Source organism: Dromaius novaehollandiae, chromosome 12, assembly GCF_036370855.1.
Source record: "Dromaius novaehollandiae isolate bDroNov1 chromosome 12, bDroNov1.hap1, whole genome shotgun sequence".
Lineage (NCBI taxonomy): Eukaryota > Metazoa > Chordata > Aves > Casuariiformes > Dromaiidae > Dromaius > Dromaius novaehollandiae.
This window is the reverse complement of record NC_088109.1, coordinates 10,266,645-10,291,264: the sequence shown is the minus strand read 5'-3', so window position 1 is coordinate 10,291,264 and position 24,620 is coordinate 10,266,645. Positions and strand designations below refer to the sequence as shown.

The following is a 24,620-nucleotide window of genomic DNA, read 5'->3' as shown; positions in this document are numbered from 1 at the left end:
TTCAGTTCCCTAAAAAAAAAAAAAAGCTCCTTTCCATGATTTTTTTTTTAACCTGCATTTCTTTATCTCTGACTAGACATGAGGCCAGCAAAGGCTGTGGGGAGGGTTTTTGGGTGACGATGAGAACATGTAAGCTGCTCAGAAACAGGAGTTTGCAAGCCTTTGGCAGGTCTCATTTAGCCAAATCGAAAATATAACTTGCATAGTTTTATCTCATAAGGGAAAAGCATTCTTGTTGTTTCTAATCATAATATTTTTTTATGTATTTTAGGTAAATGCCTGCTGCAAGAGGCAGGCAAATGAACATGCACATTTGCAAGATGAAAGGGAAGAAGAGTTAAGTGGTGGACCAAACGAGTTTGAATGCGAATGTGTATGTATAGCTGGAAACTGTTCTGTGATGCAAGCAGATTAATGAAGTTGTACTGGGAACTCCCTCTTCAAGGATCCAGTGTAACTGAACTGCAGTTTTATTAAATACATGTTTACTGTCTGTCTAAAGTCTTTGTATAGTTTCTGAACATTTTACTGTAGTCGCAAAATAATAAGTAAATTATATTTGGCTTGTCACAGTGCTAACTTTCTCATCATTTTTATAAAAGCATTGAATTCTGTTTGAAATAGAGTAAGTCCTTTTATGTTCAAATGAGTAAAAATACATTAATGTGATACTTTTCTATTTGGTGCAGGTCAGTCAAGGGTTGAAAAAGCTATGCTTCTTTACATATATTTTCCTTTATATATATATATATTTCCTTTTTTCTGATGGTACTAACATTCTGTATCATTAATATTATAATATTAATGATACTCTATAAGCATACTTTTTTTTAGTGTGACCTGCAGATTACTTTGCTTTACAATCTTCCCTTTCACAAAGTCACTTCATAATTGGTTTTATATAATATGCCTACTTTATCACTACTTGAAATTAATTCCTTCTCCATTATAGTCTTCATTAAAAATGTATATGCCTATTCAGCATACAATACCTGATGGGATTTTCTTCTCTCCAGTAAAATTAGGTTTTCCTTTTATTAAAGGAAGAAACAGTAACTATACTCAGTGATAACACTTAAGAATAATGGAAAAGCTATATATATATTTTTTAAACAGTAACTACTTTGTAACTAATTTTCCTGATTTCAGGAAGTTTTTATTGTTATTTTTCTACGGTTTTGTTTGGTGGCTTTTCTTTTTCCTTTTCAATTGGAGAGAACTGTGTATACTTGAGAAAATAATACATTAAGTGCCAGGGAAAATATCAGTTGAATTACCTTGCACAAGATGATACCTCCGGTGGGTTTTTTTTTTGGGGGGGGGAGGGGAATTTTTTCTAATAATGTCTTCAGCAGGGAATTATTACAAAATCCAACAATGTATCTTTGCTAATACATATATTAGTTATATTTGCCTACTATTTATGGTGAGAGCAGCCCTTGCAGTGGTTCACGCTCTCGATGCACATATCTAAACTAACGTGCCTGTCTCTTAAACTTCCTTGCTGCATAACAGCGGTCTGCAACCTAACGCACGCATCTTCCTCGCCTCCAAGCTTAGCGTCCTGCTAGTTCGCAGAACTATCCGCAAATCACGCGTGTGCAGACATGTCACCACTGACCGCTTACGGGGAGGCAGTACGTACCGGCCGCGCTCCCTACTGGTCCTTTGCGAAGAGGGCGGCATCCTTTCGCTCTGAATCGCGCCGGGCGGAGGGCTCGCGCTCCTCCCCCTCGCTCGCGGCGCAGCCGCCCGCAGCTCCGAATCCAGCGCAGGACCCGCGCGTCCCGCCGCGGCCCCGCTCCGCCCTCCCGAGGCGGCCGCTGCCCTCCGCCCGCTTCCGGCCGGCTCCAGAGCGGCTTCCGCCCGCCGCCTGGTGCCGCTGGGGCCGCGGCGGGAGGACCGGGCCGCGGCGGCAGCATGACGCAGGCGGAGAAGGGCGAGGCGGAGAACGGGAAGGACAAGGAGCGCGACCGGGAGCGCGAGCAGCGCGGCGTCAAGCGGCCCATCGTCCCCGCCGCCGTGCCCGAGTCCCTGCAGGAGGTGAGGCGGCGCGGGGGGGGGCGGCGCCGGCTGCCGCCGCCGCGGCTTTAAGCCCTTGGCGCGGGAGGGGCCGCGCTGGGGGCAGCCGCGCCCCCCGCCCCGGCTCACCGCCGCCCCCGCTCTCTGTTTCCAGCAAATACAGAGCAACTTCATCGTGGTGATACACCCGGGCTCGACCACGCTGAGGCTGGGCAGGGCCACGGACACGCTGCCCGTGGGCATCCCGCACGTGCTGGCGCGGCGGCACCGGCAGCCCGGGCAGCCCGCCTACCGCGACAGCTGGCTCCTGCGCGACGGCCTCAACGTAAGCGCCGCGGCCGCCCCGCGGGCCCGCTCCCGTGCCCCGGCAGCGCGCCAGCCTGCGCGGGCCTGTGTTGGGCTCGGCCTCCACGGGGCTACGTCCTTCCGATACGCCGGATGCGCTGGGAGTTCCCACTGACTGATTTTTTCCCGTTCTGTGATCTGGTATCACACGATATTTCTAAGTGCTTACAGAGTTACAGTTATAAAACTACTCCCTTTGGGAATGCTTTATTTGCAAGTTGGTTTGTAACTCAGTTAACATAGAACTTTTAGTCTAGGCTGTTCTAAAAATAATGTAATGTTCTTACTCATAATCTGAATCTATGCTAAAATTCATTAATCAAATTAATCTAATACTGAATTTCATTTTTAAACAATTGAAACCTATTTAAATATTTCTTGCTCTCATTCAGCATTTCTTCAGTTAAGTAGACAATATCCTGAGCTCACCAGGCTGGGGATCAAGTGGAGCAGCCACTCAAATCAGTTAAAACACTTGAGCTGACTTTGACAGATATGTGTTGAAAGCTGTAATTGAAAAAAGAATTTATTCAAAAACACGTATATGTTCACTGTACTTCTGTTCTTCCCGCAGTCTTATATATTTGGGTTTTTTGTTTAGAAACCTGAAAGTACTGAGCAGAGACAAAATGGTCTTAAAATGGTGGACCAAGCAATATGGTCCAAAAAGATGTCAAACGGTGCAAGGCGTATACCAGTGTCACCCGATCAGGTAACTCATTCTTAAGATTTTATTAAATTGTTCATTCATATTGTCATTTGGTGAGATACTGTATTTTAATGGATGAGAATGGGTACATACTGCTTTATACAACAAATATGGATGGTGCCGATGTGTGCCTTAGCTCCAAAGACCAGAGAAGAAAATGCAGACTTATCACAGGTCTTCAGGGTGGGGTTTTCTTCATGTTTTTTTTTTTTCTTTCATGCATAAAAAATGACTCATGAAATACTTATTAGCAACATATGACTTAATTACATTTCAGGCTAGGTCATACAACAGACAGATGCGGCCAGCTATTTTAGATCACAGCTCTGGGGCCAAGTGGACAAACACATCAAATCATCCGGAATATTTGGTAGGAGAAGAGGTAAGATGCATGTTGAAATGAGGCTTAACATTATGTTTTAATGCAGCTATTTAATCGGTAGCAATTTGCTATATGGTAGCAGCCATAGTATTTGGTTGCTGTAAGTCAGCATTTGTGCAGGGACTTGTTGAGAACTTTGCATATGTGGTATAACTGAGGGAAAAGGCAAGAAACTGGTAAAAAGATCAGCATAGGAATCACTGCTGAATATTGAGGTATTCCTGAGCTTCAAAGAATTTGTAAATTATTTCACGTACTCGTTTGAGACAATGGAAGAATGCACTGGTATGTCCACAGTAGATAGCTATGGATATGAAAATTCAAACATTTTAAACCATGTATTTTAATGTCTTTTTTTTTTCTTTTAACGCTTTATAATCCAGCCCTGTTATAAAGAAGTCCACTGTTTGTATTGCTGTCACATCAGTCAGAGTGCTGCTATGTGCCTTGTTCCAACTGCTTCTGAAATGATTTTCTAGTATTTGTTATTAACCTTTTGGGAAAGACAATGCATAGAATGCATAGAACTTTCTCTCTTATTTTCAGGCACTATATGTTAATCCACTGGATTCTTACAATATTCACTGGCCTATTAGAAGAGGTCAGTTGAATCTCCACACAGGACCTGGTGGCTCCCTCACTGCAGTATTAGCAGATCTTGAAGTTATATGGTCACATGCAATACAAAAATACCTAGAAATACCACTGAAAGACCTAAAGGTGAGCTATGAACATGTTAATTTGGACTGTATGCACTTTTGGAAATGTTTTTAAAATTTAAAAGAGAAGCAACCTGCTGTTATTTCTAAGCTTCTTGCTGGTGGTTTCCTTAATGGATAAATTCTTTCTGCTGGTGAACATGGTTTCTAAGACTTCATTTGGATTTGTGCCTTTGAAGACAAAATTTGATAATAATACTTTTAACAAGGAGGTTTGGAAATCCAGTTCTAGAAATTTCACCATCTTACTCTGTGTTGGCTAAAAAGGAGGGGACTGAGGAGTGCATACCTAATGCTTACATAATTTTTCTGCCTTGCTGAGTAGGTGTTTTTCTCCTATCTGACATTTCTCACATCTAAACATTTTAATGGCCTAGAAACTCTTAACTTGGTACTTACTCTGAACTGATTTTTAAATTATTGAAAATGTTCCCTCTTTCCGTAAGTTCTGCTTCTTTTTAGCAACCTTTTGTATTATGATTTCTTCCTTGGCATCAGGTATTCAAGCATGCAAACAGAACTTTTAATTTGAGAGCTGGCATTAATTCACTGTTCTTATCTCCAGTACTACAGATGTATTTTACTAATTCCAGACATCTATAATAAACAACATGTGAAAGAACTGGTAAATATGATCCTAATGAAGATGGGCTTCTCAGGTACGACCATGTATTAGCAAACCATTTAATGATTAATATATAGCATAAAGATTTTTTTCTTCCCCCTTCTGTAAGGCACATTTGGGCCAATCCCAGCTTACTGTTCTAACATTAGCATCTTTCATCTTTTGCTATTCCCATAACTTGTCTCTTTCAGTAGGGCAAAATGACTGGCTAGCGTTGAAGCAAGTTTCTTCTTTGCTATTAGATACTCAAACTGTGGGCTTCTCATTTCAGCTGAGATTAAAATGCTGTAGCGACAGACCAGGATATGATGGAGAATATTCAAACAGTAAATTAATTGCAGGATGCTGGAGAGTAAAACTGCTACCTTTTAATAATTAATTAATATGAGGAAAATGCAGTTCCAAAGCACTACTCTCAGCAGTATATAGGCTAAGATATTATTGCTTGACTGTTGAACCTGTTTAGCTGCTTCTGAATCAAATAGAGGACACACAGATGACAAAAAGAAGAGACTTTCCATCCAAAAGAATCAAGTGGGAAATACTGTAAAAATAGAGATTGATCTCACCATATCTATTCATGCATTTGAACAAAATTTGATTCGTTTCACCAGATTAAAATGAACTAGCCATATTAGCTTTTCTTTGTGGATTTTGACCAGAATAGTTCTAAATCATACCCTACTTGATCCTTCTTTGATTTGTTCATAGTAGTAAGGTGAACAGTACCCACTTAATATTACTACATAAAAAATATACTGGCACGAGCATAAAAGAGGTTGCAGTTGAAATGTCTTAGCTTCAGAGGAACAGGGAGAATACTAAGGAAAAATATAAAGTTTCATATTTTTCTTTGGTAAATCAGATAGATGAAAGTGAAAATCAGGAAATACAGTTAATAACTCCTATTGAGTGTGCCATTTCCTAAATACTAACTTAGTGAAAAGCTGAACTAATTATACAGCAGAACTAAATTCTCTTATTTAAAAACATTTGCCTTTAAAACACTAGTGTCGCTTAGTTTTTGTCTGCAAGCAGCTCAACTGGCCTTTTCCATCATTGGTTTGAAGGAGAAACTGAGAGGCATGCAGTACTTAAGTTTAAATATGGGCTTGTAATATAAATATGAAAATAGTCTTTCACAGTTAAAGGTAGGTTGAAAGGAAAGCAGAGGGTAAAATCGGACCACGTTTTTTATTGATTTAAAGATCATATTTAAAATGCTAATGAGAGTGATTAAAACTAGAAAAATTAAGAAAAACATTCCATGTGCATCTGATAGCTGAGACCCTGCAGTACTGGTTGCAAAAATAAGTTGAGTCTGGAGACAGTGTCTTTAGTCTCATAAAAAGAAGAACATGTGAACATAGGCATCTATCCTTCTTCTCTTAGCTTTTCTTGGGACTCTAGGGTCTAACCAACCATAAATCTGTCCATCCGCCCACCCCACTTACTAAGTACGTAAACTTTCAGTGCAGAATCAGGCTATTAGTAAATTTTAAAAGATATTAAGCTGTCCTTCAAATGTCAGAAACATGGCTTTGAAGTTTGGCGTGAACTGAATATAATTTTTTTCTCTCCTTATATTGCTAGGAATTGTGGTACATCAGGAGTCTGTGTGTGCTACTTTTGGAAGTGGTTTAAGCAGTGCATGTATAGTAGATGTGGGAGATCAGAAGACAAGTGTTTGCTGTGTAGAAGACGGCGTTTCCCATCGCAACACCAGGTATCTTAACGTGCAGCATTATTATAAGCATGTACTTAGTTACTTATGCAAAGACTTGACTATAAAAATGAGTAAAATGTTTTACAAATGTAGCTTTTTTTTACCTTGAGTTGTGTAACAAAAGTCATCATGTTACACTAAGGTGAACCTTAAAAAAAAAATCTGCCATGTTTCAAAGAAGAAGAATGCAGAACTGACCCTGCGCTCTGCAGACTATGTGGAAGTCATGGTCACAGCATGTTTGAAATGTTTCTTGTATTCCTACGTCTGCTACTGTAGAAGGCTGGGATTTCAAAAGAGTAAGAAGATTTTTCTCCTCTCTCTGTGCTTTAGGCTGTGCCTTGCATACGGAGGATCTGATGTGTCAAGGTGTTTTTACTGGCTTATGCAACGAGCTGGGTTCCCATACAGAGACTGTCAGCTAACTAATAAGTTGGACTGCCTTCTGCTTCAGCACTTAAAGGAAACATTCTGTCATCTAGACCAGGTGACGAGGGAATATGGTGTTTTCTCCAAGTAAATTTTCCCCATCCCCTATGGAATGCTACTCTGGGGAGTCTGTTTGTGAGTTCACAATTTCTTGTGGTTAATAGGGAAAAAATGCATAAAATCATTACAACATATGCAGTGGTTTAGAGATGTATGAGGTGAAGATGTTTGAGACTTGAAATGTTGTGTTTGTGCATGGCATAGTTTATTTTTTAGGTATAGAATAATTGCCTCATACAGCCCTCTGTAATGGGTATATTTTTAATTATTAGATGGGGGGAGTTGTAGGAAATGGGTTTCAAGACCATAGAAAATATAATGATTTACTTAGTAAAATACTGGCAAGAGTTGGAGAAGGCTTAGACTCAAAGTATTTTTAATTTATTTTAGTCTACTTTAGAAAGATTTTTTTGTTCTTTATAGCAACAGCATATATCTGCTGTTTTTCCAGCTTCAGTTTTGTATGATCTGCTAGGAGGTCTCCTCTTTCCACACAAAATCGTATTGTAGAACATCATGCATATAGAGAGCTGTTCTGGCAGATCATGCTACAGGGAAAAGACTTCAAAAAATTTCAAGAATAGATACATGAAATTCAGAGTCTGAAGAATATTTTTACTTTTTAGGTTGTTGCCTACAGACTAAATAGGTTAAGCAGTTTGATATAGTGATATAAAAGATCTAATTTTGTTATCTTTTTTTAACCTCAGGATATTTCTGGACTGCAAGACCATGAGTTCCAAATTCGTCATCCAGATTCGCCAGCTTTATTATACCAGTTCCGATTAGGGGATGAAAAATTACAGGTGACCTTAAAAAAAATTTACAGAAGGTGTATTTACGCTCTGGGTCTCACTTGTATCCTCACATTGCTATTAAGCCTGTGTGATTTATGGGTTGTCTTTAATCTTGTTTGGTGATGGTAGTGAAATTAATTACTATAAATATAAATGTGCCTAATAAAGCACTAGGAGACGCACAAGACTGTTTAACTAGCCTTAGTTAAAATGATAGGAGCTTCAATTCAATAAGATATTCATCCTTCAAGTGCAAGGGATGAATGCTGATCTTGCAAGTTTTTTCACCTCTGAGTTTAACTTTGTAACAAACTATATTTGAATATTTGTTCATCATACAATACCATAATCTGTAAGGAAACCTATATGAATGTACAAGTGTTTGTATTTTAAAAAATTACACAAAACTTACCCACTTTAGCCTATTAGAAATCTATTTGAAAAAATGTATATTTAATTTTAAATTGTGAGAAAATAAAACTAGAGCAAGCTTTTCCTTTTCTGTAGTACGTAATAAAAAGGAAAAACTTCAGTAAAGTCATACCAAATCTCTCATTCTTCAGGCTCCAATGGCTCTGTTTTATCCAGCAACTTTTGGAATTGTTGGGCAAAAAATGACAACTTTACAACACAGGTCACAAGGTGACCCTGAGGATCCTCATGATGAACACTACCTGTTAGCCACACAGAGTAAGCAGGAGCAGGTGTGTGAATGCTTGTTTTATTTTTCATCAAGTGTTATTTAATGGCAGAATGCAAACAAAATTCTTTAAATTTATTCCTCCATGCTGTTGACAAACTTCATTTTCAGAAATGAGCTAAAGTAAGGAATTGCAGATATCTAGACAAGTCCTTAATTAGAACCATATATTTTCAGAGTCTAAGATGTCTTCATTTTATGGCACTAATGCATCTGATGCATTTCAAAGTAAAACCCTTACTTTGGAAGTGGAATTTAAAATAAAAGTAGGTGGTAATGCACGTAGTAATGCAGTGTTAAATATCTCTGTGCAGTAAGTTAAAGAGAAGTGAAGTACTTATTAAGGTTTTATATTATTATGTAACCTGCTGAAGATCTTTATCATTCATAGTTTAAAGATCAACTTGTTTTCTCATTTTTAAGTCTGCGAAAGCTACAGCTGATAGAAAATCTATGTCCAAGCCTGGGGCATTTGAGGGAGATTTGCGAGGCCAGGCCTCAGACATTTCAGAGAGGATCTACCCTCAAGAAGTGGAACTGGGATCTTCTCAGGGTGATTGTATGATATCTGGGAATGATTCAGAGGAACCTTTATCTGCACACATGTCCAGGAAAACAGCTATCTCGCAGTTTGAAGGCAAAGCCTTAGGCCTTGACAAAGCCATTCTTCATAGTATTGACTGCTGCGGTAAGAATCGTATTTGTATAATCCTGTAAAATATGCATATCACTCAATTAATGTGGGTTCATGTTAGCGCCCTGTATTTTACCAAAGTAATACCTTAATTTTATCTTTTCTAGGATAGCTACACTGTTTGTTGTATTTGAATCTTTGTTAAGGTTTCTTTAGCTAGATCTTTTGAAGCCCAAGGAATAGAAGAAGAATTTTAAAAGCAAATGCTTCTCAGTTTCTATCTGATTGGACCTGTACTAAAATCTTTATAAGCCAAATACAAGCCTGTTAACTTTAAACTCTATATAATTTTCTTGTATCAATTTATTCCAGCATCTGATGATACAAAAAAGAAGATGTACAGCTCCATCCTAGTAGTGGGAGGAGGCCTTATGTTTCATAAAGCTCAAGAGTTTCTTCAACACCGAATTCTCAACAAAATGCCACCTTCTTTCAGAAGAGTTGTTGAAAATGTTGAAGTCATTACAAGACCTAAGGTACATTGTTAATTAATAGCTAAATGGGTGAGTTAGTAAACTATGATTGGTTGATTGCTTTACAAGATTGTGTTACTTTTTCTCTTTCTTGGGGTTTCGTTTTTTTTCCCTATTAAGGCAAAAGAAAGTATGGATTAAAAACAGTAAGTTTCATTTAGCAGTTATCACCTAAATTTGTAAAATCAAAATCCAAGTATTTTTCAAAGGCTGAAGGAAGGATTTTTCCCATATGCCTAAGACATACTATAAAAACAGTGACTCCTCAAAACATATTAAATAGTCTCTCCGTATATTTATTATATTATCTTGGAAGAGTCTTCTTCTGAGTAAGTTTAGAAAAATTTCTTTCCTCTTCCCTTTACCCCCAAGATTCCATGCAGTGGTGAATCTTGTGGGAATAAATAGGATGCAGGTTTTGAGAACTGAAAAATTGGGTCAATGATTGTACACAATTTGTGTTTTGAATTTAGGATATGGATCCCCGCTTAATTGCATGGAAAGGAGGTGCAGTTTTGGCCTGTCTTGATACAACTCAGGAGCTATGGATATATCAGCGAGAATGGCAACGTTTTGGTGTCAGAATGTTACGAGAGCGAGCTGCGTTTGTGTGGTAATTCATATGTTTACAGTGGAGCATGGTTAACTAAACATTCCTTTTGCAAAATGGACTTTTTCCAGTGCAGAAGCATTGATCTTCTGCTGATGGGTGTTTTTGTATTTTACTGAAACTAAGTCTTACAATTTTCCAGTAGTGCAAAAATCCTGTCAAGTGAGAAGATGTTACCATCAGCATTGCTATACTCCGTCTTTTAAATTGTACGCATTGAATGTGACTGTGTCACAGTCATCTCCAGATTCACATCTGTGTAATATAGGTTTTGTATATTAAAAATGCACAACATGGGTATTTAATGTATCAAATACTGACGTGGCAGATATTAAGCCAAGATTCATTCTGGATGCACATATGTACCACAGAAGCAAGAGCTGCAGACTGTAATCTGTAGACTTAGCAAGGCATTCTGATTTCTACTCTACTGTTACTAGGAGAAAAAAATTGTTATATAAGTGATCACCCTGAAAAAAGTGAAATAGAGGATTTAAACTACTGTTGCTTTTGGTATTTTGCTTCTAAAATAAATTGTATTATTCATTGGAAAAACATTAACAATGTAGAAGTGGAGTATTTTTTCTTGCCTGTTCTCACCCTCGAGAACTCTTGCTAACGTGCACTCTTCTCTCTATTTAAAACATCCAATACAGCACACCCAAAAGAGGTACATCTGTTGTTTCACAGCCAGCACCAATCGCAGTCCTATGGTATAAGCATATGGGCATTTGCCCCAACCAGTAATCTTCAGTTACAAAAGTGATCAAAGACGAGGATGCCATTTGTTATTTTCTGTTATGGAGGCTCAAATCTTTATCTGCAATTATAATCTAGAATAAAAACTACTAAAACACTTCTAACAACATAGTAAAAATCAAAGAGCAATTAATGTAGCTTCTAGAAAGCACACAAGAAAGAACTGACTTATTTTTAAAAAAAGTCAATAAAAGTTTTGAAGAAAAAGAATATTTCCAGGCACAGGGGTCTGTAAGTACCTGAGAGTATTGGTAGTGCATGCTGTGGTTACATTCCTGTATTTAAGACTATGGCCTTTTGCCTGCTTTTTATTGAAGATCTACACGAAGAATTCAAAACTTTAGATCTTACTGTGGCAAGATGAGATGTTGCTGCTGGGTTTTTGGTGTTTTTTGAAGGGTCTAGAATTTCAGTCATAGCTTATAAACGTATATATGTTCATACAAAAGCAGCTAGACTGTGATACAGAATTACCTACGTGCAAAGATCTTGTTAGGATTTGTTGATCTACAGCTGGTTCTCTACAGCAAACATTTCAAAACTTGACACCAGTGGGTGCTGACACCTGGACACACTGAAGGCTGAGGTAAATTGCTACACTTTCAAAGCTACATCATTCTTACAGCACCACCTCAAACATACTGTAAATGCACACTGTAATTCAACAAAGTGACATAGTCACAGAAACAGCCTTTAAGTCAGGTTGGGAAAACAGTGCTGCTTAACTGCACCCAAGGATCCCATCGGTTAACTTCACAATTCTACAGAGCAGAGCCCAAGACTTTTAAATTACTTGATGGACTATGTTCTGGTATTGCCACAACTAATTCTTTCTAACAGTTTCATTTGAGCAGAAATTTACTTCAAAATTATGTAATGTTTAGTAATAGATTTAGTAGGTAACAGGAGGAAAAAATGTTATAGTTACTCAGCTGCAGTTAGAGGCTCCATATATTGTGGAGAAAGGACACAGACCTTTCTGTTCTTGGTTTTATATTACTGCCAGTCTTAGAAATCTTGACTAGAGATGAAATTCATAACTTAATAGCTTTGTCTTGTCTGTATCTCTAGCATTTTTAACTAGTTTTAAATCTCATTACAAAACTCTGTAAATGATAACTTAGTTCTTCACTAAAAACACTTAGGTTATTTATTTTTAAGTAGGCATTTTTAAAGTATTTTCCCTTTTCAGGATGAAATTTAATCATAGATCATACACTCAAACACATAGACTGTCAGTATATTTTTAAAAATTATTTACTTGATATAAAAAGTTAGCTATCTACATACATACAAGACATACATATATATGTACATATGTATACATACCTAGACTATATATACAAGAAACTACTCTTTTCGCTTAAAATAAATAAAAAATGTTATTTACTTCTATAAAAATATCAGTGTTTTCATCACTCCCCAGTATCCTCACAGAAATTCTAGTTTCATTTATCCGATTGTGGAATGAAATCCCAAAGAAGAGTGTGGAGGGGAGAAAAAAGTCAGACATTTGTTACAACAGGAGTCATTAGTAAGTTAAATTGCACATAATGTTTACTTTCATTTAAAATTGCATTAATAGATTAAAAAAAAAAAGCTACTATCAGCTATTCTTAACACCAGTATCATAGATCGGGCATATATTATCATTACATATGCTTTTCTAATTAAACAAGATGAACATCTTAGGAAATGCAATTAAGGATGAGTTTCATGTTAGTTACACCTCACCTAGCCAGTTACTATAAGTTTTCTTACGTGTTTTCTGTTTCACTGATTAATCTCACTCTGAACATAATAATATTCTTTAAATATATCCTTAAAAATTAAAGAATACCATCTCAAAAAGGCAAATAATATATTGTAACAGCAGAGTACAGCCATGATTCTTCTAGACTTCATCCTTAGTATTTGCTGGCCAGCTCTGCTGATTTGACTACAGTGGTAGAATATGCCTCCTGCTGTGCTAGTACAGCAGGAGGACTTACAGGAGTATGCTTTGGATGTATTATCATTTAGCGGAAAGTTACCTTTGCTTCTACATTTTTTTTCCAAGAAGTACTTAATACTTTTGACGCTCATAAAGGAGTACTAAATATTGCAGCCCCAGCTTGCTTGTAGAATTCACTTCTAATTCTTTCTCTATTTTACAGACAGTTATGTTTGGATTCCACAAACTTCCTGAGGTTTGAAAGGGTTTCAGTGTAAAATTTTTAATAACTATGTAAGGGATGAAATGTCAACTTCTGGTATAATTGTGCTTGTGATAGGCACCATACCCCCTGCAGATGGCACCTTATGATCTAACAGAGTACTTGTGATTTTTAAGGCACAAGTCAGAAGTATTAGTTACAATAGCAACACTGCAGTTGTGTGAATTCAGGCACTAGTGCTTGAAAACATACATGGTGAAAATATCTGATCTATAAAAGCTCCAACAGATTTAGAAATACTGTTACTTATATTACTGACACTTCTGCGTGCCCAAATCTGCATGGAATTTGTTTAGCCTATTAAAAGTACTTTTGGTCAAGTCACAGTGTACCCACCAGTAAGTAGAATAAATCATCTCAGAGAAACACAGAAAACTTGTCAATCCCGTATTCACAGATGACAGTATGGCATTACCTAAATTAAACTGCAGAATTCTCAAAATTCCCGTTTTAAAGCAATGAATATGGCATAGCACAAGATTCACTTGAAGGTCTTTGACCCTATTCAATTTGCAGGCAAAGATGATCTTGTGAAATATTTCTGAAGTGATTTCCCTCCTCCTCCCCACCCCCTCCTCCAGTATGATGTCTAGGGGCTGGATCTGGCTCTAAAGTGCCCACTCTCCTCCTTCAGTATTTTAGAAGTCTTAGATTTCTGTCTTTATGAAAATAACTCCAAGTATGTATACATTGCACTTAGGCATTTCAATACAACTTTTGTTGTATGTTGTTACATTACAGCCAGGGAATTTAAATGGATATTTAAAATTTTAGCAAATGCACAGTCTGTGCATTTTCACTAAAGGCTATCAAAACGTCCATAAATGAATCCTTTATGTACAATATATTTTAGAAAGGACAATTAGAAGTAGGTAATAGCCTATGTAGCTCCTGCTCTGTGATCAGTCTTTTATTTTCTATTACCATCCTTCTATTACCTCCTTCTCAGACACACATATGCATATAAAACATACTCCACTTACATAATCTTTATAGGCAACTGCCTAAAACGTGATAGTGATGAATAGGCATTCAGGTTAAAAAAAAAAAAAAAAAAAAAAAAAAGTCTCAGAGGTCTTGCTGATGGCAATAGAAGCTGGTTTACAAGTGATTCATTTATCTTAACTGCAGATCGAATGAAACTGAAAGAAAAGTGTCGTGCTATCAGCCTGCTCTGCTTATTATCGCTCCCTCTCCCAACAATCAAAGTCTAAACAATAAACAAAATAGGTCATACCTGTTTACAACTATTTTGAACAAAATTTAATTTAACCCCATCTGGGAGGAGAATGTCATCCATATGAAAGAGTACTACTTAAACAGCAACGATGCCCTGATCCTGACCTTAGAAGTTAAATCTTGAAGGGAGGCATAATGAATACGACTGTCTTCTGATTACTAAGAACACCAGCTGTGCCAGTGCTTGTGTTGGTGTGGAGGTGTTTTTTAAGTGAGAAACTTCAGCCATCACCAATTCCATAGTCATCAAGCAAAATGATCGGGAGAACACATTCTCCTTTATTGTGCCTCTAACCTTTCCAGGATGCCTTGCAATTTTAGAGAAATAGTAATATTCCTGTTTTGTTTTGTTTTTTTAATTAAAAGCTACATTGAAAAGCTATCTAGCTAAAAGTGTAAATTATTTTTAAATTGCCAGCAGAGCAAATATTTTTCCTTTGAAAAAATCTATTTCTCTATTGCTAAAAGGTGAATGTTAAGGAGGAAATACAGAAACAAAACATGCATTAAAAAAACCCACTACTAAAGAACTGCCTGCATGTAAGTAATCTGAGCTTTGATGACTGTGCATCTATAGACTGCTATGAAGACTTCAAAACACATTCAAAGCAGAAGCCATTTCTGACCTTATTATGGAGATCTATGCAATAGCATGCATGCAAAAGCAGTAGTATCAATTACCAGAGAATACTTGATAAATTACCTGGAGTAGTTAGCAAAGTGGATTTTGATAGAGAATCCTCATTTATATTTGCTGGGGGTAGATTGTAAGCATGGATGAAATATTTCATTTCTGGTTCTACAGGGAATCCAATATAATGGAACTGCCACAAAAATAAAAATGAAGAAAAGTCAGCCTTGAGGACTTAATACTTAGATAGATAAATACAGTTGTAATGGAGCTGGGTTTAATAGATAAGAATTTATTTAGGTTAGTAATTACTAACAAATAGGTGCGCTTAAAAAGAGTGAAACATTTTTAGGAAGACAGAATTCCCAGCTCAGAGACAGGAACAAGTTATCAAGCATCACCTTGGTAATTGTGTATGCGCATGCTCAAAACTTGCAGCCAGTATGAAATAATTAAAATTGTTTTAGCCCACAGTGAAGGAGGGTTGCCCCCTATGACACCAGCCTGTGTCACTGATCATCCAGTCGAAGATGATGTCTTTCTGGCTTGTATTACCCTGGCTCTGAGCTTCCATTTGAGAACAGGAGAGATGAAGTCATGGAAAAGAGACAGCCCTACCTTCCCAATGTGTTGTTCTTGGTCTCCCAAAATGCCAGGCTCAAACCCCTCTTTCATGAAATGTCTGAAGGAAGCATGGTACTACTGTTTTTCCTTTCCCAGATCCCTATTTACTAACTTAGTTGAGGGGACATTTTTACTGTATTCTTTTAGATGTCACTTCCCTATTCCCCACCTTCCGCTTCCCAAACTACAATAAATGAAGGAAACAACTGCTTAAAAATATTCTTACTCTTTGAGTACCAAATGCAGTTTGATTTTGAAACTTCCCTGTATAATTGCACCAAATACATTGAAAATGTTCAGTAATTCCTTTACTAGTTACACAAATCTTTGTGGCTGTCAGTTCTTTGATGCTGGCTAGAACAAGATGGTATTTGCTGATCACCAATAAAAAATAGTTTAAACTCAGAATATTAAACACAAAGCTTCTCTGACAGTGGGTTCTCCAAATAAAACATTGCAATCTTAAGGTTTGCCATAGTACTTGATCCTTTAGCCTGTTTACAGAACACCAGGGATTGTAATACCTTTCTCAGATTGTTTTATCCAGTTCATGCCATGGTGATCCTTTTAAAGCAAAAACCATCTAAATTATATCCTCAGCATTTCCATTGTCCACTCAGTCACAGGTGTACAGCCATTGTCTGTTTGTACCAGTGCCTGCCTTAGCAGCTCTAAAGCAGCAGTTTTCAGATTTTTCATTGCAGACCTAAAAATGTTCCACCGAAGGTGGACAATCCTCTATAAAATATTCTAACAAGTGCAGTCCTGGATCTGGAAACCAGAATTCATAATTCTGCTGGGGAAAAATGGACTCTGAAGTTTTATAATATATCATAATTTCTCACTCTCCCCACATCCACTAGCTATAAGCTACCTGTATGTCTCTCTGCCTTAGGAGATAATTAGCTTATCACCGCTTTCATTCTTTTCTTCATCTGCAGACTGATATCCCCTCTATTCCCTAGATAACTACCTTTTCTTTTCGGGATGGTCTTACAGATGCTGTCCTACCTAGACTCCAAGGAGTTTTCCCCGGCTTGTATTTAGCTTTAATATCCAGTGCTTTTGTTTCTGAACTGAAAGAAGGCTTAGTGCCTAAAAGCTTGGCTATTTTTTCCAAGATACTACTTTTGCCTACAAGCCCTGTCCTGCCTATGGTTGCCAATAACATAATAACTATCTCGTGTATTTATGACTGCAGGCAACCACATTGTTAATAAATCATAAGCTTTACTGAACATGTATAGACTCCTTGGAGGTGCTGACTGCATTCATTACAATAACGCATCCAGAGCCACAAAGTCATTTAATGCATCAATCAATCCTGGGGAGAACGCCTCTATCAATTTAGAAGCACGTAGGTTTATAAAAGCAATCATCTTTAAGGATATACCAGTATTGACACTTCCAGCCTACAAGCATCCTGTTTATATACAAACAACTAAGATGATTAGAAAAAGTAGTAGTTGGATTTTTATGGTATTTACATTAATTTTGCCATTTTTACTATGATATTGCTTTTGTGCTTGCATGAACATGGAGTTAAAAATGCTTTGAGAGCAATGATGGTGATGAACTGCACAAAAGGGAAAAGGGGGAAAAAAGTCATTTGGGGAAAAGGGATATGAGGAGGAAAGAAATGTCAGGTCAAAACAATAAATGTAAACACTGTGTTATACATTCAGAAAGGGTACTTACAGGAGATTAATGATAACCTACCACATGATCTGTACTTCCCCCGCACTGGTATCTGAATTAAAACATGCACTAGTGCAGACAGAGGGTGGTGCCATTGCTGGTTTCCGCAAGGCCCTTTGACAGTGTCAAAAGGGAAGCAGTCTTACTCTCAGAGACGGTTCCTCCATACTGAGGCAGATTAAAGAAGTTGCATTCCCACTTCCTAAAGGGATATAAATGTTCAGGCTGGCAAGGCAATGTATTCATTTCATACTAAACTTACACTGAAAATGTATTTCATTTGGCCAGAAGGTTAACTGGAGAACTACAGACCATCAATAATGCCCTCAGAAAAACAGTTTTAGAAAAACTATTGTAAACTAGTAAACCTTGACAGTTAAGCTGAAAGGCAGTAGGCTGCCTTTTACTTACTCATAGCCTGTTTCTGGCACTATCCTTTGCAGTTGATTTTCTCATTCTCCTTAGGACCCCACCAGCCACTTTGACAGCAAACTAACATCCACACTGAGGCTCCAATTTATATTCGTATATGTATTTATATATATTTATATATATATATATATACACACACACATATATACACAAACTTATGCTCAAATTATGACTTTTATTTGGTTATATTCCGTCTGATTTGATTTTTATCGGTCATGTCAGAGACTGCAGCTTGAGAGAAATCATTTTCATCTAACTAAACAAGAAAGGGAATAAATGTGAGATACTTCATTCTGTCATTTCCAGAGTGAGAGAATTTCTTGGGTGCATTGGAGACCGATACTGAAATTCAAAGTGTTTGTAGTTTTTCAATGCTAGGTAAAAAAACCAATGCATTCCAGAGACTGATGGACAGATAGAGGTATATGTAAAGCTATGATCAGCCTATTTTGATTCCTATTTGTCTTAGCAAGGTCCTGCTCCTGAGCTGAGAAAGTGGAACAGTTTTACACTGGCAGATCTTCATAATCTCAGTGCTGTATTGGTCAGAAAGGAACTTGCGACACAATTCCAGTCCTGTTTCATGAGCTTGCTTGTAGGTCACACTTGGTGTGGGTTTTAATGCAGGGCATAACAACTAATTAGTTCAGCTTCAGAAAGTGACATTATTATGAAATTATTGCAAAAAGTTTTTCAAGCAAATTCCTGAGCTAGAAATAGGCGAGTGGGGTCACATCTAACAAATGGACAAAGGGAGTACAAAGTAGCAACAAGATGACTGCAAAGAGCATGACAAGCAGTCGTCCTAGCTCAGCAGTTGCACAGCTTTTTTTTTCTTTTCTTTTTTCTCCTCTTTTTGGACAACAGTGTTTTGGGGCTTCAGCACAAAAAATGTAAACAAATAAAGGTAGATTGAGCTTCTCACTCAAACCCTTGAGTCTGCAAATAATGCCCTATTTTCTAAGATGTCCACCTTAACTTAATATATATTTGAGCTGTACTAAATAAAAACATACCTGGACATGGGGATTAAAAAAAAAATTACAACAATTTTAGAGGTTGGAAAAAACCTGGGCACAGTAGCCCACCTATGGATTCAAGCCAGGGTCCCACACGGGAATGGAAGTAACCCAATTGTAGCCCCTACCTATAGCCACAGCAGCATCCACTTTGCTTCTAGTGCAAAAAGAATCGGCCTCTCTTGAGGTCTTCAAGCCAGTGTGAAAAACTGTTCAGTTTCTTTTCACGCAGAACAGACAGAAGGAGGACAAAGGTGGATGATTTTCTCTTCTTTTATGTCTTACTTGCTTAGCTTGTGCCCTGCCACTGCAGCTGCTCAGTACCAAATTCAGCAGGACATAGGGCTGTATGTTTTTGTCAACAGAGATGAATCTGGCAGCCTATCAGCCTGGGTAGAATTACCTTCTCTTCCTGAGACCAACCTCGCTACAGATCACTGAAAGCCTAAGCCATCTGCCAAGAGCTTTAAATTCTCCTCTTTCTTCATCCCAGGCCATTTATATCTCAGTCATTAAATGAAAATAATGTGCTGATGATCAGCTTTACTTCCCTGCAGATCTGATCTTTTACACAGATTTTCCTCCTTTCAAAAAGGGAAGTCATTCCCTCCCACCACTTTGGTTTTTAAGTTAGACTATTGGGTCCATGACAAATGACAAAACCCTAACAGACTAAATTTAAAGTCAAACAGTTAAAAAAAAAAAATCTTACTCTGACTGCTAAAACCTCAGTTTTTGCCACTTTTTTCTTTTTTAAACAATGACAACAAATTCATGTTTTAGAAGACTGCCAGTAATATTCTGTAACAGAGTTTTAGCTCTCTTTCACGCTGTTTCTTGTTGAACATTTAGAACTTGCATTTAATCTTACAGAAAACGTATGAAAGATGAGACTTGATATTCTTGGCATTTCTTGCCTAGAGGAATACAGAAGAAAAAAGTTTAACCTCCGAAGAAAATTCTATCATCAATCAAATGCGCTTTGATGTTAAGCTGAAACAACAGATAAGATCATGGTGTTGAGCAACATTTCAGAAGTGACTGCAAAAAACCAGTAGGTTCAGATAACCTGTGGAACTACGGAACTCTGTTTTAATATATTAGTAGCTCCAAAAAGCAAAAATATTTTTCAGTTTGAGCAAGAAGTTTTATTCAACCTGAAACTAATTCATTCAAATGGTCTATTTAGTTATTTATATTGGTAGGCATTATTATATATGGTACATAAGAAAATCTTAAAATAAAAGGTAGTTTCAAATTAAAACTGTTTATTAAATGTAAGAAAGGGGATTTTTTTTCCCATTTATGTTGCTTACTATTTAGTGAAAAATAAACGTGCAGCAGGGCACTGAGTGACAGAAAATTAGTAATGGCAATACTGGAAAAAAGTGACAGAAGGAAACTAAAAAGATGCAGATGATAACGATGGGACAGAGTGATGGAAAGAATCGGATACTCGTTCCCTGACCCAGGGGCAGCAGGGATGACCCATAAGAAGGCAAGGCTAAGGCAACATTACCAATTTCTGTAAGATAACAAGCCTACGACAGAGCAGACACCTGCAAGAGAAATCCTTTAAATGATGCAAGAAGTTCCTCCATTTCTGTGGTGTTCAAAGCAGGGAACGCGGGCAGACTTTTGCACAAGACATCTGCTCCTGCTTAACTGCTGAAATTACTCTGCTGCCTGCTTCATAGAGTTATGGGTTTTGGTGGCAGTTTTTCATTTTTTAAACCAACACTTCACCAAAGGAAAGTCATTGGGTAAGAGGAAGCAGGAATGCAGAAGAGCTAGAGAGAAACTCCTAGGATCCCTGGCAGAGAACAATTCTTAAGTTAAGAGATGCCTATGTGAGCAGCTAATTCTAATACTATTTCAACTGCCTTTACTATGGATAATTTTAATTCTATAGTTGGTAGATTGTACAATGAAGCGAAAATGATTTAATTTTTTTTAAGTTTGAAAAATCTGAAAGTTTGAAAGTTTTGATTTTTAATACCTATAAATATGACTTGTACTAAATCACACAAAAGTTAGCTTCAATGGCATTTTTCTTGCCGTTATCAAGATGTTGCAAAAATATTCGTAACTGTCGAAATGGATAGTTCAATTATTCATTATTTAAAAGTCATGGGAAAAATGCCACGCATAGAAAGAACACATTGCACTTCTAGGATATACAGTTTTCTTTCCAGTTACATTTTATAGCCTTGGCACAGGAAACATGGCATTTGGGCAAATAAAGCAGGGTGAATGAATTCTTGTTGATCATTTCTACTAGCAGTGAACTGTGGAACTTGCATCTTCATTCCACGGACATCAACAGCTTTGTAGATTAACCTTTGGCTTTTCAACCTTGAATTTTCCCTTACACACAATAACAAAAGCTTAAAGTGAAAGGGTGTCTAGAAAAAGTGTCAGAATTTTTAGTTATGATTTACCTAATGTGGGAAGGGAAGAACAGGCATGATATCATAACTTTCAAGACTGACTTACGACTCTTTTGTGGCTTGAGGTTGTAGATACCAAATTAATCTCTGTAAAATATTCCACTGGAATTAGTATTGAATTTTTACTAGCTAAGTATAGAAACATAGCAAGTGGGAAGCATCAGCCTGAATTCTAGCACTTCATTAATGACTCGCATATAACTGCTGCTTTGCATGTTTAAACAGTAACAGATGCTCGTAACAGTTGGTGCTCGCTAGTGTTAAACAGGACGTTAATATTTAACAATCAAAAACCTTCTCAAATTATTCATAGCCTAAGATACTTTCTTGTAGAAGCTGGAGTAGAAATTAGCACAAATTACAAGAAAAGAAAATACAGCAAGATGAGGGCAGAATAAGTTACAGAAAATCCTGAACACACGCTAAGCCTAGCATAACTCTATAGCTAATAAAGCAAACAATTTTCACTCCTGCCTACTTCAGTCAGAGTTTCTGTAGCTTATATCCTGTGTAACAATGATAATGTCCTGCTTTTGTTTAAGTTTCTGATACTGAAGATAACATATGAAAACAGAAGAGAGCAGAAAAAAAGAACAATAGATGGGTTCACATCCTAAAGTTGTGCGGTCATAATTCTTTTGAAAATAGATAAGCATAAATCAGGACTATCTTCGGTTTTATTTCCACGAAACATACATACTTGTTAGTTTGCTTTTTCCTGTGGCTGTGACCATTTAACATACTTCCAGGAATTAACATTTTTTCTATGACATACCATGAAGATCAATTATGCTTTTAGAAAGTAATTTTTTTTTGTCTTTGAACTACAAGTTCAAGCATGGATGTTTGCATTTTTTCCCAGTAGTAAAATATTACAAATTTCACTATAAAACATTTTGTCATCAATCTCTGAAAATGGAATTAACAGAAAGTATTTTTCTAAAGTCTTAAACCAGCTTTTAAAGACACCACTGAATGCCCAAACAACAGGATGTAAGTCCATAGGGAAAAAAAGAATCCCAGAATGAGATAAAAATCACAAGTGCTGAATGTAAGCTGAATAGCTTAGTTTTATGTGAACACTGACATTACAGACAACACAAATCAGTACCTTTCATGTTCCTGTAACTGATTTACACAAGTACTGTTTAAACAAATTATTGTCATCCATGCAGATTTAAGGGCTGTTTTCACAAATACATAATCCAAATATACTGTGGCACAAACAACAGATATTTTTCCTATAAATTTCTCCGACCTTTGCCCTGCTACTCTATGTATTGCATTACTTTCTACTGTCTTTTCCACATAGAACAAGTCAACTGTAGCGATGCATATATTAGAAAACATCCCATCCTCCCACATTCCTCTAACAAAAAACACAAAACACTAGTCACCATGGGATCCCAAACAGTGAGATCAGTGCTTGAGAGTCTTTCCCGTGAGGCTGTAATTCAGCCACGTACAGTTTCAGGTTTTTGTTTTACCTGTATTTTACGGGCAGAACTCTTCAGATATTGCTGGAATCAACAAATTCAGTTGATTTCATTTTGCTGTAGGAAACTGATCACAATTATGGATCATTATTAGTGTCACCGTAGTGCTTAAGAGCTCTAGCTGGGAGCAGGACCTCACCAGAATCTGTGCTACACAATCCTAGCTCAAAAATACCCAGGCTTAAAAATAAAGAGAACAGTTCTTGAAAATGTATTGAGCACACATTCGTGAATATTTTAATGCACACTGACTATACATTTTCTATTGTTTTTTATTTACTTACTAGAAGCTTTGAAAGTATACTAAAATACCTGAACACGTTACACATCCTGCAAACACCCATTGGCTTGATTTCAAGCATTGTTAATCACCACATAGACTAAAGGCCAGTTAAAACTGCTCATCTATTGACGACACATTTACTTATTGTTCCACAGAGGACAATTACTTGTTGCCATTAATGAATAATTGTTCAGAAGTTTACAATTCGGTGCTTCATTATAACCAAACATCTAGTTACCATCCATTATTTTTCTGCTTATCCAAGAGCAAGAACATTAACTAACAATTATGAAAGTCTCAGATAAGCATTAATCATCCAGCATATTCACAACAGAGCTATAAGGAAGACCTCGGGAAAATAATCAGCATCTACGACCAATAATGAAGATGAAGAAAAATGTCATCACAAGGCCTCTAGAGAAAGTGCGAATTCTCTGTTTTGAGATAATTATCTTGATTAGTCTTCATTATATCTTCACTATTCTACCACGAATGCTCCGAAGGGGAAACCCAGCAGCCCAGGGGAGCAGCCGTGCCGGCTCTCAGCTGAACACTGGCATTGCGCATGGACCTTCATGGGCCATCTTCCCCCAAAGAGCCACCTCTGAATCCGGTTTAGCCTGCACCGAATAGGCCTTTAAGATCTTTAGAGGACAAAGCCAACAGAAAAGTTATATAGCAGGTACCAAGGTCCTGCAGCCTCCCAAGCATCTTTGGCCATCCTGTAGAATACTGTTAAGAAATATTATTTAACTCATTTATCAGCAGCGACCAGCAAACACAGCACGCCCAGATAACGAGTTACCGATAGAGACTGACACAGCCGGACAACTCCTTTTATTATTTGCTTATTCCTCTACAAACACGCTACACAGACAGGGATCCAAATGGAAGATTTTAAATTGCAACCCCCAGCCGCACTTGCAAACACAGCTTTTCGCCACTGTGTCCCCAGAATTAGGAAATAAAGCGTTGGAGTAATCGCTAAAAGACAGAGAGATCCATCCTGAACAGAGAGGTATCTGTGCTATTACAGAGAGGGAGGCTGCTCATGCCACAGCGTATGCGAAATACCCCGCCGTTTCCCCATTCACCTAACGTTTCCTGGGGGGGGGGGGGGGGGGGGGCAAGTTTCGCAGTGGCGCTGACAACGCTGTCGCGCACGTTTCCCCTCAGCAACGGCGCTCCCGGCGCACCGCGGCGACGGCCGTTACAGCGCGGCCGCGGGGCAGCTCGCCTCAGCGCCGCCGCGCGCCGGGCCCCGCCCCAACGGCCGCCGGGGCGGTGGGAGCGGGGGTCGCGCGGCGCCTCAGGGAGCGGCCAGCCGGGGCGGCAGCGAGGAGCGGCGGACTTTCCCCGCCGCGCAGCACCCACCTTGCGAAACGCCCCGGCCGAGACTTTCGAGGCAGCCAAGGGCGAAATTCGTGCGGAGAGTTCAAGCGCGTAAACCGCCACCGCTCCCCGCCACCCACCCGCCCACAC

The 24,620-nt window shown here is 38.0% G+C and overlaps 1 protein-coding gene and 1 long non-coding RNA gene across 13 annotated transcripts in view; one reads left to right on the top strand and one right to left on the bottom strand.

Moving 5' to 3' along the window:
* LOC135329685 (uncharacterized) overlaps positions 1-24,619 on the bottom strand; it is a 121,543-nt gene extending 96,924 nt beyond the window's left edge. For 9 of the 10 annotated variants that reach the window (XR_010391239.1, XR_010391238.1, XR_010391245.1 and 6 more), the window contains exons 1-3: positions 24,513-24,619; positions 17,480-17,660; positions 15,209-15,329 (exon numbers count right to left, since the gene is read on the bottom strand). This is a non-coding gene — a long non-coding RNA (uncharacterized LOC135329685). The remainder of the gene's footprint in view (positions 1-15,208; positions 15,330-17,479; positions 17,661-24,512) is intronic. The other variant, XR_010391242.1, reaches the window with a different exon arrangement.
* ACTR8 (actin related protein 8) lies at positions 1,813-10,855 on the top strand. 3 transcript variants are annotated; one of them, XM_026102827.2, is made up of 13 exons: positions 1,813-2,043; positions 2,177-2,347; positions 2,969-3,079; positions 3,354-3,458; positions 4,005-4,178; positions 4,743-4,836; positions 6,396-6,528; positions 6,862-7,015; positions 7,728-7,823; positions 8,378-8,518; positions 8,938-9,202; positions 9,521-9,684; positions 10,155-10,855. In XM_026102827.2, the coding sequence occupies exons 1-13, from the start codon at positions 1,921-1,923 to the stop codon at positions 10,296-10,298; spliced, it is 1,875 nt and encodes a 624-aa protein (XP_025958612.1). In that variant the 5' UTR covers positions 1,813-1,920; the 3' UTR covers positions 10,299-10,855. The 3 variants fall into 3 exon arrangements, with proteins under 3 accessions (XP_025958612.1, XP_064374978.1, XP_025958614.1); XM_064518908.1 differs by lacking the exon at positions 1,813-2,043 and having other exon boundaries at positions 2,217-2,347; positions 2,942-3,079; XM_026102829.2 differs by lacking the exons at positions 1,813-2,043; positions 2,177-2,347 and adding an exon at positions 2,380-2,508.
* Position 24,620: the final 1 nt, after the last annotated feature.

What these genes read in the sequence shown, in the direction of transcription:
- ACTR8 (XM_026102827.2), top strand. Translation starts at nt 1,921, where the DNA reads ATGACGCAGGCGGAGAAGGGCGAGGCGGAGAACGGGAAGGACAAGGAG. An exon ending in TCCTGCGCGACGGCCTCAAC is followed by an intron (nt 2,348 to 2,968) that starts GTAAGCGCCGCG and finishes TTTTTTGTTTAG; the next exon opens with AAACCTGAAAGTACTGAGCA. An exon ending in AATATTTGGTAGGAGAAGAG is followed by an intron (nt 3,459 to 4,004) that starts GTAAGATGCATG and finishes TCTTATTTTCAG; the next exon opens with GCACTATATGTTAATCCACT.